The 14,353-nt window shown below is 33.1% G+C and overlaps 1 protein-coding gene across 12 annotated transcripts in view; it reads right to left on the reverse strand.

Moving 5' to 3' along the window:
* The window catches only part of PTPRC (protein tyrosine phosphatase receptor type C), a 119,848-nt gene extending 108,190 nt beyond the window's left edge, over window positions 1–11,658 (reverse strand). For 2 of the 12 annotated variants that reach the window (XM_063613719.1, XM_063613714.1), the window contains exons 1-2: window positions 11,493–11,610; window positions 10,940–11,055 (exon numbers count right to left, since the gene is read on the reverse strand). In XM_063613719.1, coding sequence (XP_063469789.1) covers window positions 10,940–11,012 — 73 coding nt within the window. In that variant the 5' untranslated portion in view covers window positions 11,013–11,055; window positions 11,493–11,610. Of the gene's footprint in view, window positions 1–10,939; window positions 11,056–11,143 lie in introns of all 12 variants that reach the window. The other 10 variants (XM_063613717.1, XM_055235370.2, XM_063613720.1 and 7 more) reach the window with 9 other exon arrangements.
* Window positions 11,659–14,353: the final 2,695 nt, after the last annotated feature.

The following is a 14,353-nucleotide window of genomic DNA, read 5'->3' on the forward strand; positions in this document are numbered from 1 at the left end:
TCTGTACTTAAGAATTTAAAATGGTTCCTTCCCGTTATACTTCAAGTAAAATTCAAATTCTTTCCATTTCCATCAAGGCCCTGTGGGACCTGCCTTCTGCTTATCTTTCTAGCCTCACCACAACCTGCTCAATTCTTACTCACCATACTAAAGGTGCCTGACCTTTCTGTGCCTTGAACCCACCAATTTGTTTGGTTTTGCCAGATAACCTTTACTCTTGCCAGTGTCCCTCACATGGATCCCCATATTCTTGTCAGCCAACAAGTAGCTCAATGACTCTTCTTCATAAGGATCTTCCCCGATCACTCTGTCTAAAAGTGCATTCACCCCTAAATGTGGCTCTGGCCAGATTACACTCTACCATATTACACTACTTAATTTTCTTCACAGCATTTATCTATAACTGAAGTTATCTCAATTTGTTGTTTGTTTTCTTGTTATCTCTCACTACTAGGAAGTCAGTTTCATAAAAGTAGGTGCACTTTCTGCTTTATTTACCACTGTGTCAGCACTTAAAACAGTTCTTAGCTTAGCAGGGGCTCTATAAACAATTGATGAATCGATGAGTGAATCATCTCATTTAATATCTCTTGCTATTATTTCCATTTTACAGACGAGGAAACTGAAGCTTTGGAAGGTAATTCTTCCCCAATTTTTCATCATTGGAAGTCTCCAAAGATGAAACTGGAATGGAATCCGGGCAAGATTTCAAAGACTGACTTCTTTAAGTACTTTAAAAGTAGCGATTGTCTGAATCCAACATTTCACTAACGTTTCTTCAAGTTACTTTTATCAGCTCCCTGACCTTTTCCTTTTTCTTTGGTTCATCTTTTTCCTTCATATCACCACTTCCTTTCCGTCAAAACTCTCAACTGATGTCTTATGCTTCATTTATGTTTCCTTAGCCATTACATACCTTTATCATACCTGAAGCATCAATAAGTAAATTCAGAAAATAAGAACATGGGTCATTGGAAAGTAGAAATACATAGAGTTTAGTAAGCATAAGTTAAAATCTTATTTTATAAACCAGACTATCTGGAAATCTAAGTCTAAGAAGTCAAAGTAGAATATTTGGCCTAAATTATCTGATTGGAATCCACATTTATCAAATAAACCAAACAATAATTTTGTTTTGTTTTGTTTTAGTCTCCCCAAAGTTTAGCCAACTTGTCTCTGGAATACAAAGTGTAGGATGGGTTTACCTGGTTCATTTAATATGCTTTTTGGATGACTATGAAAAGATTATCTAGTGCTTACACTTCCTGGAATAAGATGAGAACCTTATGTGTTTTCCATGATCAAAGTGTTTAACAAAGGTCAAGTTACTTCCCTTGCACTTCAAAAACAAAAAAAAAAAATCTAGATACTTTTGTGAATTATTTAATGTTTTTCACTTTATGTAATATCAAAAATGAGTTGGGTGGGGGAAAATCCATTCTTTCCATCATATCACTCACCTCAAGACAGACTCAGTCCTGTCCTTTGTTAGCCTCCTTTTCAGGATGATTGTAACACATCACGTCAGTATTCATAGTGAAGACAAATTAATCAAAGATGTCTTTTTGCTTTTTATAAAAGTCATACAATCTTATGTGAATTTTATATAGATATAGAATACACTAAAGATATAGAAGCAGCTCAGTGCACAATGGTTCATGTAAGTAGTTAAATCAGGTGAATGAACTTATATGCATATGTCACACGAACAACCTCTGAGAAATTAGCAGCTCCCATTCAGTCCTGCTGTGATTTGCCCATCATCAGACAGTCATGTCTTAAATTCCAGGTTATTAAGCTGACCACTAAGAAGATTGAGTAACCGAGTGGAAAATCTAGAATCAGGTCTATCTAGAATCAGATAGACCCTGATTAAGACCCCAGCCTTCAACCCACCCCCTACAACTCTCATTTGCTATTAGCTGGTGACCTTGGAAAATTAGACTACAAAAAAAAGTAAGAATTTATCTGTGTGTTCTGTATTTCTGTATGTTTTCCCTTTTCTCTCCACATAAACATTTTTTCAGAATAAATTACAAAACAAATAAACCAAAACAAAATAGGACTATTGTCTAGTACCTCTTCACATCTACCAACTTTATTTATTGAATATCTAATAATAATCTATACAACTCAGTGGCAGCATCAGAACTTCTATAATTTAAAAGTCTGCAAAGAAAATCTGGTTGTAACAGGGACCTGGAGGTAGTCTTGTAAGAATATAAGTTTTACTTAATATACTATACATAGATCTTAAAATAGTGATTTTTAAATTTATAATTTATAAAACATTGATGACACCAATAATTATCAGTAGCAAGGTATATTATTACTTTGAGGAGGAAATTTTGGGGTGCTGATGAAGATTTTGGAAGATTTAAAACACCATCTCCAAGAAGCCACTGATAGAGAATACGGGCTTCATGGGATAGGTATCCTCAGCCCAAAGTACATGGAAAACACTCACAAAATAGTTGTTTATCAAATAAACTAATAATAAATAACTGAATAGATCTAGTTGTCTTAGTCAAGTGAAATACTCAGAAAGTTTTTAGATCCTGAGAACTGGAAACCTGAAATTCTTATTTGTCTATTCATTTCTATATTTTTCAAATTGTCTAGAATAATCAAGGTTTACTTGGGAAAAAATTGAGCATGAAATTTCTTACACAGCATGTGATCAAAAGATAGAGGAAGAAAAACAAAATGTTAGCAAGGGCTCTAAGCAATTTCTTTTTCCTTCTATTTCTTGACATTTTCCAAATTTTCTATTATGTAGAAAATTTTACCATAAATAATTCCCATAAATAACAATGAAAGGACAGAATCAAAATTGTTTTTAAGAATTATTAAGTGCCTTCTACATACAGAGTTGGGTTAAGCTGGCAGGCCATTCATTTGTTCAGCAAACAGGTGCTGAGGACCTGCAGGCACTGGCAAATAAGCAGAGACCCAGTGATAGCCTACATGAGCTCACCAGTTGCTGCAAGAGAGCCCAGTAAAGAGAACTCCAAGAGAATTATTCAAAGGATCATCACAGCAGAAGAACGCCTATGCAGGTGTGAAAGGGGCTGAAGAGCAAGGGTTATACAAGTGGAATGGGGGCTGTCCAGAGGACATGATCTTTAAAGTAAATTTTGAGTAGAATTTATAATTTGCCCTGTTGACAAAACGATGTGGAGAGAATGAAAAACCGCATGGCCAACAGTAGGAAGACCAAAAAGGTCACATTTTTAGAAAAATGCAAGTTACAAAAAGAGTCACAAAGTGGTTGCAGATAAAGCTAGACAAATCTGAAGAGATTCAATTAGGTATGTGTGTGCAATGCTAATTGCTTTTATTTTTCCTAAATGCACAAAGACCAAAGTAGGATGATTTGACACTTTCCCCACACACCATTTTACATTGAGAAGATTTTAAACTTATCGCATTGATTCTCCTCTTTACTTTTTGCTCCAATAATGAATAAGAAGTTGGTACTGTGAAAGCTAATAAGAGGAATACCATCCAAACGAATGAGAATTAAAACATAATAATTCTAGGCTAGCAAGCAGTCTTAAAAGTGTTTCTAAAGTTTCTATTGGCTAGCTAAGAAATAATCAAAAGTGTCTTGAAATTTCAAAGTGAATCTAGCTCAAAGAGCTGTGAATCTCCACGTTAATGTCACTGATAGAAATTTCAACACAACAAAAAATTGAGAATGGTTAATATTGCCCTATTTAAGTTTGACAAAAATGAAAAATTACATAAATTATATTTTTTATAGCATTGAGACACAAAACCAATTAAAAAAACTAAACTAGCAGTAGCCAAAACTACACACAGAAAATGTTTCTGGCCAAAGAGAAGAATTTAAATGGTTTTGGAAAATTTAGATCTGTATTGTTTGAAAAGAAGAATTACATTTAGAAAAGTAATAATCACAAAGGAAAATTCCAAGCATAAGCTATAATGAGTAGAATTTGACATGGGTAAAATGGATTCATGAATCTAATAGTTATCGTAAAAATTAAATGAAAGCGATGCTGCTAAACATTAGTTCAGTAAAATTAAAATTAAAATGGAAAAACTGCCAAGGATTTAACTAGGGAATATATATATAATCATCAGGGAATTAAGTTGGTCTAATGGAGTTTTTTTCCTCCAAAATTTATCTTTAAGGAAAACTCATAAATGTTGGCATATTCTAATTAAATATTTGTTTTCATAAAAGTTGAGCCAAGGCATACTTGGTATCAAATCATGGGTTCAGTATATTTTCTACCCATAGGAGCCTTTAAAAGAGGAATGGACAAAGGTGAGTTCTGCCTTTTACAAAGATTATCCTGGTAATGGTGGGTATGGACACAGTAAAGATTGAAGGCAGGTGAGACTTCGGGATATTTTTACACTAAGAAATCCCTGGCAAAGTAGAAGGGTGTGGATTTACAAACTATTTAGACTGTAGAATCTGGAGAAGCCTGAAAAATCTCTGAAATAAAGAATGCAAAGTTAAAAGAATTCAAAGGCCTATAAGGGATTATTCCTCTATCACTTAACCTTAAACTATCCCTTTATCTGCTCACAGTGTCTGAAAGGAAGAGATATCATTTGGAATCAAGTTTATGCTAAAGGGCTATGTGCTCTGATTTCATGGGCTCACATGAAAAAATTTACAGCTTCTCAGAGCATCGCATAATTTCAAAGCATTTTCACAAATATTATAACTTTTAATGCTTACAACACTTTATAGATGAGGAAATTGGGTCTCAAGGGTGAAAATTGATTTAGCTAAAAATCACAAGATTCATAGAGTTAGATTTTCAAAATATTTATCACTACAAATGCCATGATGTTTCCCAGATTGGAGTGGTTTCTGCCTCATTTTCTATTATGCTTAATATTTTTTATCAATAAAGTATTATATTTTTCATCAAGTGGATGTGTTTAAAATATAGTGGCCACACTGTATTGCCATGATATTTATTGTGATTTTGATATTGTCTCTTAGCATCATTGTTATTTGTATAGGTTTCTCTAAACTATCTCTTGAATGCACACAGACAAATTTTACTTTAATTTAAAATGCAGAGAATGTCTTCTTGTCTATCAGTGATTTCTATCAAGTTCGCTATACCAGCTGTTCATATCCTAATACGTATGATGTGTCACCTGAGTTACCCTCAACTTTTGCCTTCTACTCCTACATTAGCACATCCCTATTTTGGAGGGTGGATGGTTTTCTTCCAGATATGCACATTTTGATTATTTTCTTAAATAAATGAATGATGATCATTTACACTTCAGTATAATTGCATTGTAATTACAGTTTTATAATAAATAACCTGTATAGTAGAAACTGAAGTTTCAGTTAGGTGGCTTTTTCCCTTCAGACACTTGACTCATTTTTAGAGGAAATAAATATTGAATCTTTAAATACTATAGAGTTAAGCACCATAGAATATATTTGTTTGAGCTTGGTCTCTACTAAAGATTCTAATAAAAACTGATAATTTTTCTGATTGTCTTTTAAGAAATCAATCAATTGAAGGTACTATGAATGGATATAGAAGATGCTTGTTTACTTCACTAATACTGACTTTATGTGTATTTATTCTTGTCCTGGATGAAAGAGTAGGAAAGCTTTTGTTTCTCTATTTGTTCTTGTTTTTTGTTGTGATTCCCGAACATATAATTCTCTGCTTATAGTAGTCACTCCTAGACTCTTTTAACAGACTGATATTGAAGTAGCACACTGACATACAAACAGGAATGAAGATTAAATATTTTAGACAATAATTAGATATTTTCTAATATAAATATTGGTTAGAGCCATGTACACAAAATCCAGTGATTACCATAATTTTTATTCCTGTATATTTGGGTATTATATAGAAATGGGCATCAAATCATACTGCTAAAGTCTTGCCATATTTTTTTTCTGGTGTAACATATCTTAAAAAGTGCTGTCTTTATGTATGCAAAAGTCATAGCACTAACCCTTTGGTAAAAGGCCACTGCTATGGGATTGGGTGTCTAGTACTTACAAAGATATTTAGACTAGACTGAAATTAATTTTAAACTGAAGATATGTTAAATTTCCATTCTAATTGTTTCCCATGTAAATAACTACATAAATCTATAAGATGTCTAGAAAAAAAAATCAAAGGTCAGCATTGATGAAAAATTTCTCTCTCTGCACCAAGGTGACACATACACACATGGTCTGAAGATGAAACCTTGCCTTTGTGAACATTGTGTATTTACCAAGAGAATGAATCAACCTCAGTACAAATTTCTGCCCCTTATCTACTCAGATTGACATTCATCACCACACTATCTGAAAAGAAATTATTCCCAGATCTCTACAAACTTTTGGTGTGCAAATAATGCAACACCTAGGGTGCACCATATTCCACCTGCCCTTGCAAGCAATCCCAGAGCACTAGCATCAGTGTTCAAACCAGCAATTGCCATGACTGGACCTGATCTGTTTGTGTTATCACTCTGCTAGATTTGCATTTCCCTCCCATTCCTTACTTTTTCTCCTATGGGTATGTGTATCTGAAAAATAAAATTGACCCTCCAAATTACATTACCTAGAATGTCCAAAGAGCAGATCACAGAAAATTTAGGAAAAACATTCTCAAACTATGAACTTTTAGGAAGTCAGGAGGATCTTTCCAGATGAGAGGTGAGATAAGGAGAGTAAGGAAGGGAGCAAAGAAAAAAACAAACAAACAAACAAACAAAAACAAAAAGGCAAGACTGTAAACATCTAGATCCAAAATCAACTTATTTAATCTGGACAAAATAGTCCTGCTGCCTTCATCCTCCCACTTCGCCTCTGGTTAATTTTTTTATCTCATATTCTCCCTCTTTTTGACTTCCCTCTTTGAAAATTTTCCTTTCCTTTATCACTACAATCTGCAGTTTTATTTTTTTTAAATCCATGATTTATTCAGTGTCTGGTGAAAAATCAGATATGGTAACTATGCGTTTATGCCTTTTGTGTCTCCTGTACCTGATTTCATGTAGGTTACAATGTCAATAAATCCACTAATTCACATGTCATCATCATCATCAATCATCATCACAACAACAGCAAATTGGAATGACTTGAAAAATGCCAAGAAAAGGTGATAAAAAGTGTGCAATTCAATGGAGATATTTTGTGGCAAAAGTGACATAAGAGAACATAATAGAAGTAGGATTTGCCCAGAGCCTTAAACAGCTTGAGAAAGTATAGAGGTGGGTGTTAAAACTACCTCCTGCTTGTTTTCTTTTAATCAATCATATAAGAAAAAGAAAGAAAAAGAAAGAAAAAAAAGAAAGAAAGAAAGAAAGAAAGAAAGAAGAAAGAGAAAGAAAGAAAGAAAGAAAGAAAGAAAGAAAGAAAGAAAGAAAGAAAGAAAGAGAAAAAATTCCCTTCCCAGCTCCAGGCCTAGCCCCCAGATCATTAGTGGAACCAGTTTCTATGGCAAAAAAGATTAGAATTTATACCAAAGGCAATGAGAAGAAATCAGTATCCCTTTGCTTTTTATTTTATTTTTTAAGCTGTAGATTACATAAAAAAAAGGATGAGACTTCAGACTGATTAAAAAACTATCACAATTTTACAGGTGATAAATAATAAAGCCATGAATTAAGGTGATGGCAATGGAGGTGTCAAAGCAAGAAGTTATTAGAGATTATTACAAGGCAAAATTTCAGGACTTGGGGAGCACGCCAATGTCTGGATCTAGGAAAGGAAGTAAGTTCCGTATTTCCGAGGGATGAGTCTAAAGATAGAGAATCAGAGTGATCAACACATGTAGGCAATGATACGTAACCAGGTGGAGAAAAGAGAACAACACAGGCGAAGGTCTGAAGTCCATGAGAACGCCAAATAGACAAACATGGAGAACCGATAGATAGATAGATAGATAGATAGATAGATAGATAGACTAGTATATATAACCCACAAATATATAACTAGTTTATGTGTATCTATATAAAGAAATATATGTTCATGTATATGAACAATGTAGAAACATATACATTTCTATACTTGTTAATTGTCACTGGTGAAAGGATAGCAAATAGTCCAGAACAAAGAAAGAACTAAGTTTAAGCTAACTACTCTGCCCCTATACTTAGTTACACAGAACAAAAGAGAAAAAGATAATATAGGCCCTAGCCCCTAGTCTTTCCTGTAACGAAGTACATTTCAAACTTTAGCAGTGATAAGGGTCACAGGCAGGTTTTTAGTAGGACATTTTTTTTAAATTAATAAGTAATTCTAATCACATTCCCAAATCTCTAAATTGTGGAGTATTTAGAACTTAATAGGACTGCTTACCAAATTCAATTAAATAATTTTCATTGAATGTCTGTGATGTGCAAGGCACAGTCCATGTTTATAACATGAGATATATATTTTTAATACAGATGGAAAAATGAAGAATTATGTCCAGGAAATGAGTCTTAACTGTTATGACTCATAACAAAACTCATCATATACCTCACATAGCATAACTCATACACTCCTAACTGCCATGCTATGTTGTGGTAGATCTGCCTGGCATTACAACCTTATTAGAACCAGAGAACACTCACCCTCACCTGCCTTCTTAAAAACCATCATTGTCCCCTAGCATTATTTAGAAATTTTAAACAAAGTTTGGCTTCCAGTTGCCATGGCAAAAAGGCACAGAGCAAGAGGATTAGGAAGTCTTGAGTAAAACTGAACCCTGCCTGGTTGTTGCCCTGGCAAAGATTAACTTTGGCCTTGTCCGTGTGTGCATTTTAGAGATTAAATAAAATATTTGGATTGTGCATAGAGTTACCATTGATGGCTCTCTACATTTGGATCTATTTCTTTATGCCTTTACAGGATACAATATAAATTTTGTTCCCCAAAAGTTTATTATTTCCTGTAGGCACTAAACTAATTTTAACATGTTAAAATGAAACATAGAATCCAACTTATTTGTTGCTAAAAAAGAAAAATAAATAATTTAAAGCATTAAGAATTTTCCAAATTATACATTAAATCACAAAATGTTTCTTGCAACTTGAAAGGATTTTAAACAACATTTGCAGATACAAATAATTATATCTGTATATGTTTTTCCACAAATAAGCATATATCTCAGGGAGTCTACCAATGTCTTTTAGAAAAATGTTTGCTCTCAATGTTTATGTGAGCAACTGAAGATAAACTTGAGTTTTCAAAATAAATTTAGTGTATCCATTTATTTGCTATGGTGTAAACTATTCAGCAAAGTTGATATAAAGGTTTCTAGACCCCATCATATTCTTATTTCAATTACAAATTCAAAGATGTGTCTTATGGTTAAAAAAAAATCCTGTAATAGAATGAGTTGAATTTTTATTCACAAAGGAAATATTTCACACTCTGATTTAAGCATATAATAGGATATTTGGTCTATTCGGGAGGTTGGGAAGTTTGCCTGGAATAAAAAGCAATGGAGCTAGACCTGAAGAAAATAATAGAAGTTAAATGAATATGAAGAGAAGGAAAATATTCTGGCTTACAAAATGTCTCAGTATTTCTTTATGCTCATTTAAAAATGCTTTTTGACATTTCCTGAGTGGGAATTTTAAATGAAAATCTGTTCTTATCTGTGATAATATACATATATCACTTTATTGAAATTATTGTTCTTTATAATTTACTTTTTATTATCATAAGCTTTAAAGGGATGGTAACTTGATAAACATTTTCTGTACTAAGACAAATGCTGCATCTATATAGATTTTTTAAAAATTCACCTTTGCAATAAAAAGCAAAACAGCCACAACAACAACAACAAAAATCTTATGTTGTTTTTCTTTCCTCTCTCTTAGGTTACTCCAAATAGAAATTGTCAATGTAACATGCTTAAGAGGTAGCTACTTCCCTGACTTTCAGAGGAAAGGAGAACGGTAAAAGTCAAAAAAAGACTTCAAAGTGAATTGTAATAAGCAAGTTGTTTTAAAATACTTTTTATAATTTTTGGAATTTCTACAAAAATTTTATTTTCAATGTCCTTTTAGATACTACATCATAAAGATAAATATTAAATATTAATTATTAGTTACATTCTATAATCTATTGAAATGTACTCATGATTCATATTGACACCGCTCAAGAACTATCCATTGAATAGACCATAAATGTACAAAGATGTCAAACTTTAATAGGCACTGGAAGTCCAACTAGTTGCATTTTCCCACGGAATACAGCATTTGCATGATTTTTAAGAGTTTAAATATTTCTATCTCATCAAGACTGTAATATTTACCCACCACCCAGGAAGGGCGGTGGCTCCACAAGAATTTCTAAAGCAAAAATGTATTAAAACTATTAACAAGAAACTAAAAACTTGATTTAAAATACATTCTGTGATAAAAATTGCAGAAAGTTAATATTCTACTAAATATCTCAATATATTTTTGAACTATTATATACCCAAGTATTCAATAAAATATGTCAATTAAACTCAAAAGTTGAGGAAGCAAATTTCAGGTCTGAAAAGAGGGAGTGGCTTACGTACAACCAAAGCTGTCTTACGAGTTTTTTAAAGACCAAATTTGTTAAAAGAATAAAAACTCACTCATTTTATCATTAAAAAATTCTCAGGCTTTTATAAATGTGCGTTATTGTCACTTTGGAGGTTAAGTAGTAATGTTGCTTTTGTAATATCTTTGAACAGTTGTAAATAAAGATACAGATAGACAATGCTTTCCTTTTAAAATTGTATTTTTTGTCTCCAAACATTTATGTCTTTTTAAACAGAAACAATGTATTCTGTCACACAACAAGCTGTGTCTCCCTGAGACAACAATCTTGATGGTTTACAGCAGGCTTCTCACTTCCAGTTACCAACGCATTTAAATTATTTTTATGTCTATTTCAAACATTCCTCCAAAAGAGAAAAAATAATTTAAAAAATATGAATATCCTTGTACTTACCTGTCACAAATACTTCTGTGTCCAGAAAGGCAAAGCCAAATGCCAAGAGTTTAAGCCACAAATACATGGTCATATCTGGAAGTCAGCCGTGTCCCTAAGAAACAGCATGCGTCCTTCTGAAAAGCAAAATAATTGTTATCTCTGTAGAAGTTTTTCTCTGTAAAAACGAATCAAAAAGGTAAAAGTAAATAAATAAATGCATACTCTCCACTGTTGTCTTATCAGACGAGGAACAATTTCCTCCTCTGTTACCCTAAGAACAAACCACTTGCTAGCTGCATGAACTGCTAGGTGATGATGTCAGATTCGGTTTTACTAACTTCTCCAAAAATACTGTAAGGGTCCTCTTTGCAGGAAGTCAAAAAAGTTGTTCTAAGTCAGTAGAATGGCATTGCACTTCCTTAATTCAAGTAATTACGCCAAGTTAGAAAGCCTTTTAAAAGATTTTCCCATCAAGGAAGATGTTTTTAAACCATCCAAATAATGCTCCTTTACAATATCCATTACCATTTTTTAAATTAAATTCCCACAAAATAATCAATAATTTTCTTACTTAAGAGATGAGAAACAGATTCAGCATGAGTATAACAAAATGGGGGTTGGCAAGATGACTTAGTAGAAAGTATCAATATTTGACTTACTGAGACGGCCATATGAATGAAAAAACTACCAATCTGGTTATTTTTGGCAACCCAGTATCATTTACCATTAGGGCATTCAAAACTCAGCAATATGACAGTTTTAGCAGTAAAACCCATTTCTTATGCAAAAGCACTTTCAGACAGCTTAACGGTTTTGCCCCAAATCTTTCACAGGTATCCTTGTGAAGCTAGGAGTGGAATCAGAACATCATTTCTACTGTAGTTGCAGCAAACCCTGCTTCCAAAAACTAATGTTTCTGTGACTTAAGATGTTCTTGGCGCTACTGATGAGGGAAAGGACAGTGAAAAACAAGACATATCTTTAACAAAAGTTAACTTGTTTCCTTTTTCTCAGCAATACTTTTTCAACTTTTTTAACAAATAAGACAATCAATTAATACACAATGCTCTTCACAATTCTGATGTTCTTAGTTAAGTCCATCTATTAGGAAAATGCTTACTGGCAAAAAGTATAAATTCAACAATACAATTAGATGCATTGGTTTTATTAATACAATATCTATACGCCTTTAAAAATAAAAGTACACACATGTGCAATTCATTTATTTGAACAATAATTCTTGGGGGACTTTTAGACAGACAGAGCCCTTGTGGGTAATTCTGCAAACCCTAGTTGGGAAGCATTATTGTAGGGTTCTTGTATTTAAGTAAGTAAATCTTTTGATATTTACAAACTTTTTGTTTTACTCTTACATTGGCTGTTGGGAACTACAGAGCCAAATTTCTATCACACTTTGTGCAAATGGAATTAACCCCACAGCTTAAACTCTAAGTAATAACCTTTTAATAAGATTGTAGTTCAGAATATTATTTTACTATGATTATTATTATATTTAACTTATGGAGCGCTTACTATGTGCAGGAACTATGCTTTGCACTTTACATATATTGTATAATTTGTACGATACCCTTGAGCTAGATAATGTTATTATTCCCCATTTTATCTATGATGTTCAGAGAGATTAGTTGATTTGTCTAAGATCTTGCAGCTAGGATGTAGACAAGCTATATTTAGAACCAGAGTCTCCAAGTTTCATTTTGCTTTCCTTAGACACCTTACTATTGCCCTTTGTTTCTTATCCCTTTTACCAATCTTTTTGTACTATGTAAGTTTATAATACTCTAAAAGACAGACCTTTGAATCAGTGAAAATGAAATTATTCCCTTTTTGCAAATGTATTTTTAAATAAGATAGCTGTGCAAGTAAGCACTAATTTTCATATGGGTAGGCCTAATAAAACATCAGTATCAGAACTCATGGATTTGAATACTCAGCTCCTCAGCCTATGTCTTAAAATACATTTGCAACAGAAAACTCTTTGGGGATTAGCTTTAAATATCTTTAAGCAAATACTTGTGTTCTGTGAGCTTGCTGTTATGGCAGAATATTTGGCAAAATTAGAGGCCAGGAGAAAAGTGTATATGATCTTTTAAAAGGAAGAAAAGTATATAAAATATACTCTATAACAATGTATATTGTTATACAATATAGAAGCCTTAAACAGACATTTTAAAGGGATTTGTGGCTTTAAAAAAATAGTAAGAAGTTAGGAGATTCAATTCCATTTCAGACAGGTGAGAAGACAGATTCTACCCAAGGAATCCAAGATAGATTAGCAACAAATGAGTTGCATTATATGTGTTAATCCAACACATATATAATGTTTTAACATATTCATTGTGTTAAAATTGAGTTTAGTGTCTATAGGAAATATTAGAATTTTAAGTAGCAAAATCTGTACTGTATATTATAAAGGTGTAAAGACATAGAGCTTGAAATACAGAGACAGCAGCAGATGAATGTATATACAATTCTGATGGCTCAGAATGCAGACAGTGGCTATCCAGAGGTTTGATAGCCTGAGGTCCAGGCTGTCAGGAGGGTAGGCAAGAGGGAAGGCCCTAGAAGCTTGTTAGGAGACAGAGCCAGGTTGCCCTTGATGGTATACTACACTAAGCTGGACATCCAGGAAGGACTCCAGGTAGCAGCTGGTCTTTCCACAGGGCATCTGGGGAAATTTCTACTGTATCACATACAGGCCTGGCATCCAAGCCTTCCACTTGCATCAGCAGAAAACTCTCAAAGAAAACAGAAGGAGTATTTATGACATACTGAAGTGATCCACTCTCACTGATTCCCAGAGGGAGGGTGGGCTGGCTGCTGATAAATGGGTATTTTGCAAAGAACAACTGAGTCTAGGAAATGGCCAGGAAGTAACACCAGATTTCATACATAGGAAATATAATGGCACTTGTTGAGTAGCTGAAAACAGTATGTATCCAAAGTCATCTCAAACTTTGATGAAGAAAATTTCAAAATAATCATAGTTAATCAACTTACAATAGATTTTTAAAAGCTTAAAAACTTAATATTTACTTAAAACAATCAAGTCATTTTCTAGATTTTTAAGGCTACATACAGTATAGATTATATAAAGACAGAAACAGATTACAAGTTAACTACAGAGGCAGATGTTACTCATTCATTCATGCATTCATTCACTCATTCATTCAACAAATACAGAGCAAGTTCCTAATGTAATCCAGTCATTTTACCTGACATGAGGAAAAAAATGGTGAGCAAAAACAGTCATGCTTTCTTCCCTATCTACACTTTAGTGGAAGACACAATAATTAATTATCCAATCATCATGACACTTTCATCACAAAGGAAATACTTCCACACTCTGATTTAAGCATATAATAGGATATTTGGTCTATTCTGGAGGTTGGGAAGTTTTCCTGGAATAAA

This window comes from Symphalangus syndactylus, chromosome 19 (assembly GCF_028878055.3).
Source record: "Symphalangus syndactylus isolate Jambi chromosome 19, NHGRI_mSymSyn1-v2.1_pri, whole genome shotgun sequence".
NCBI lineage: Eukaryota > Metazoa > Chordata > Mammalia > Primates > Hylobatidae > Symphalangus > Symphalangus syndactylus.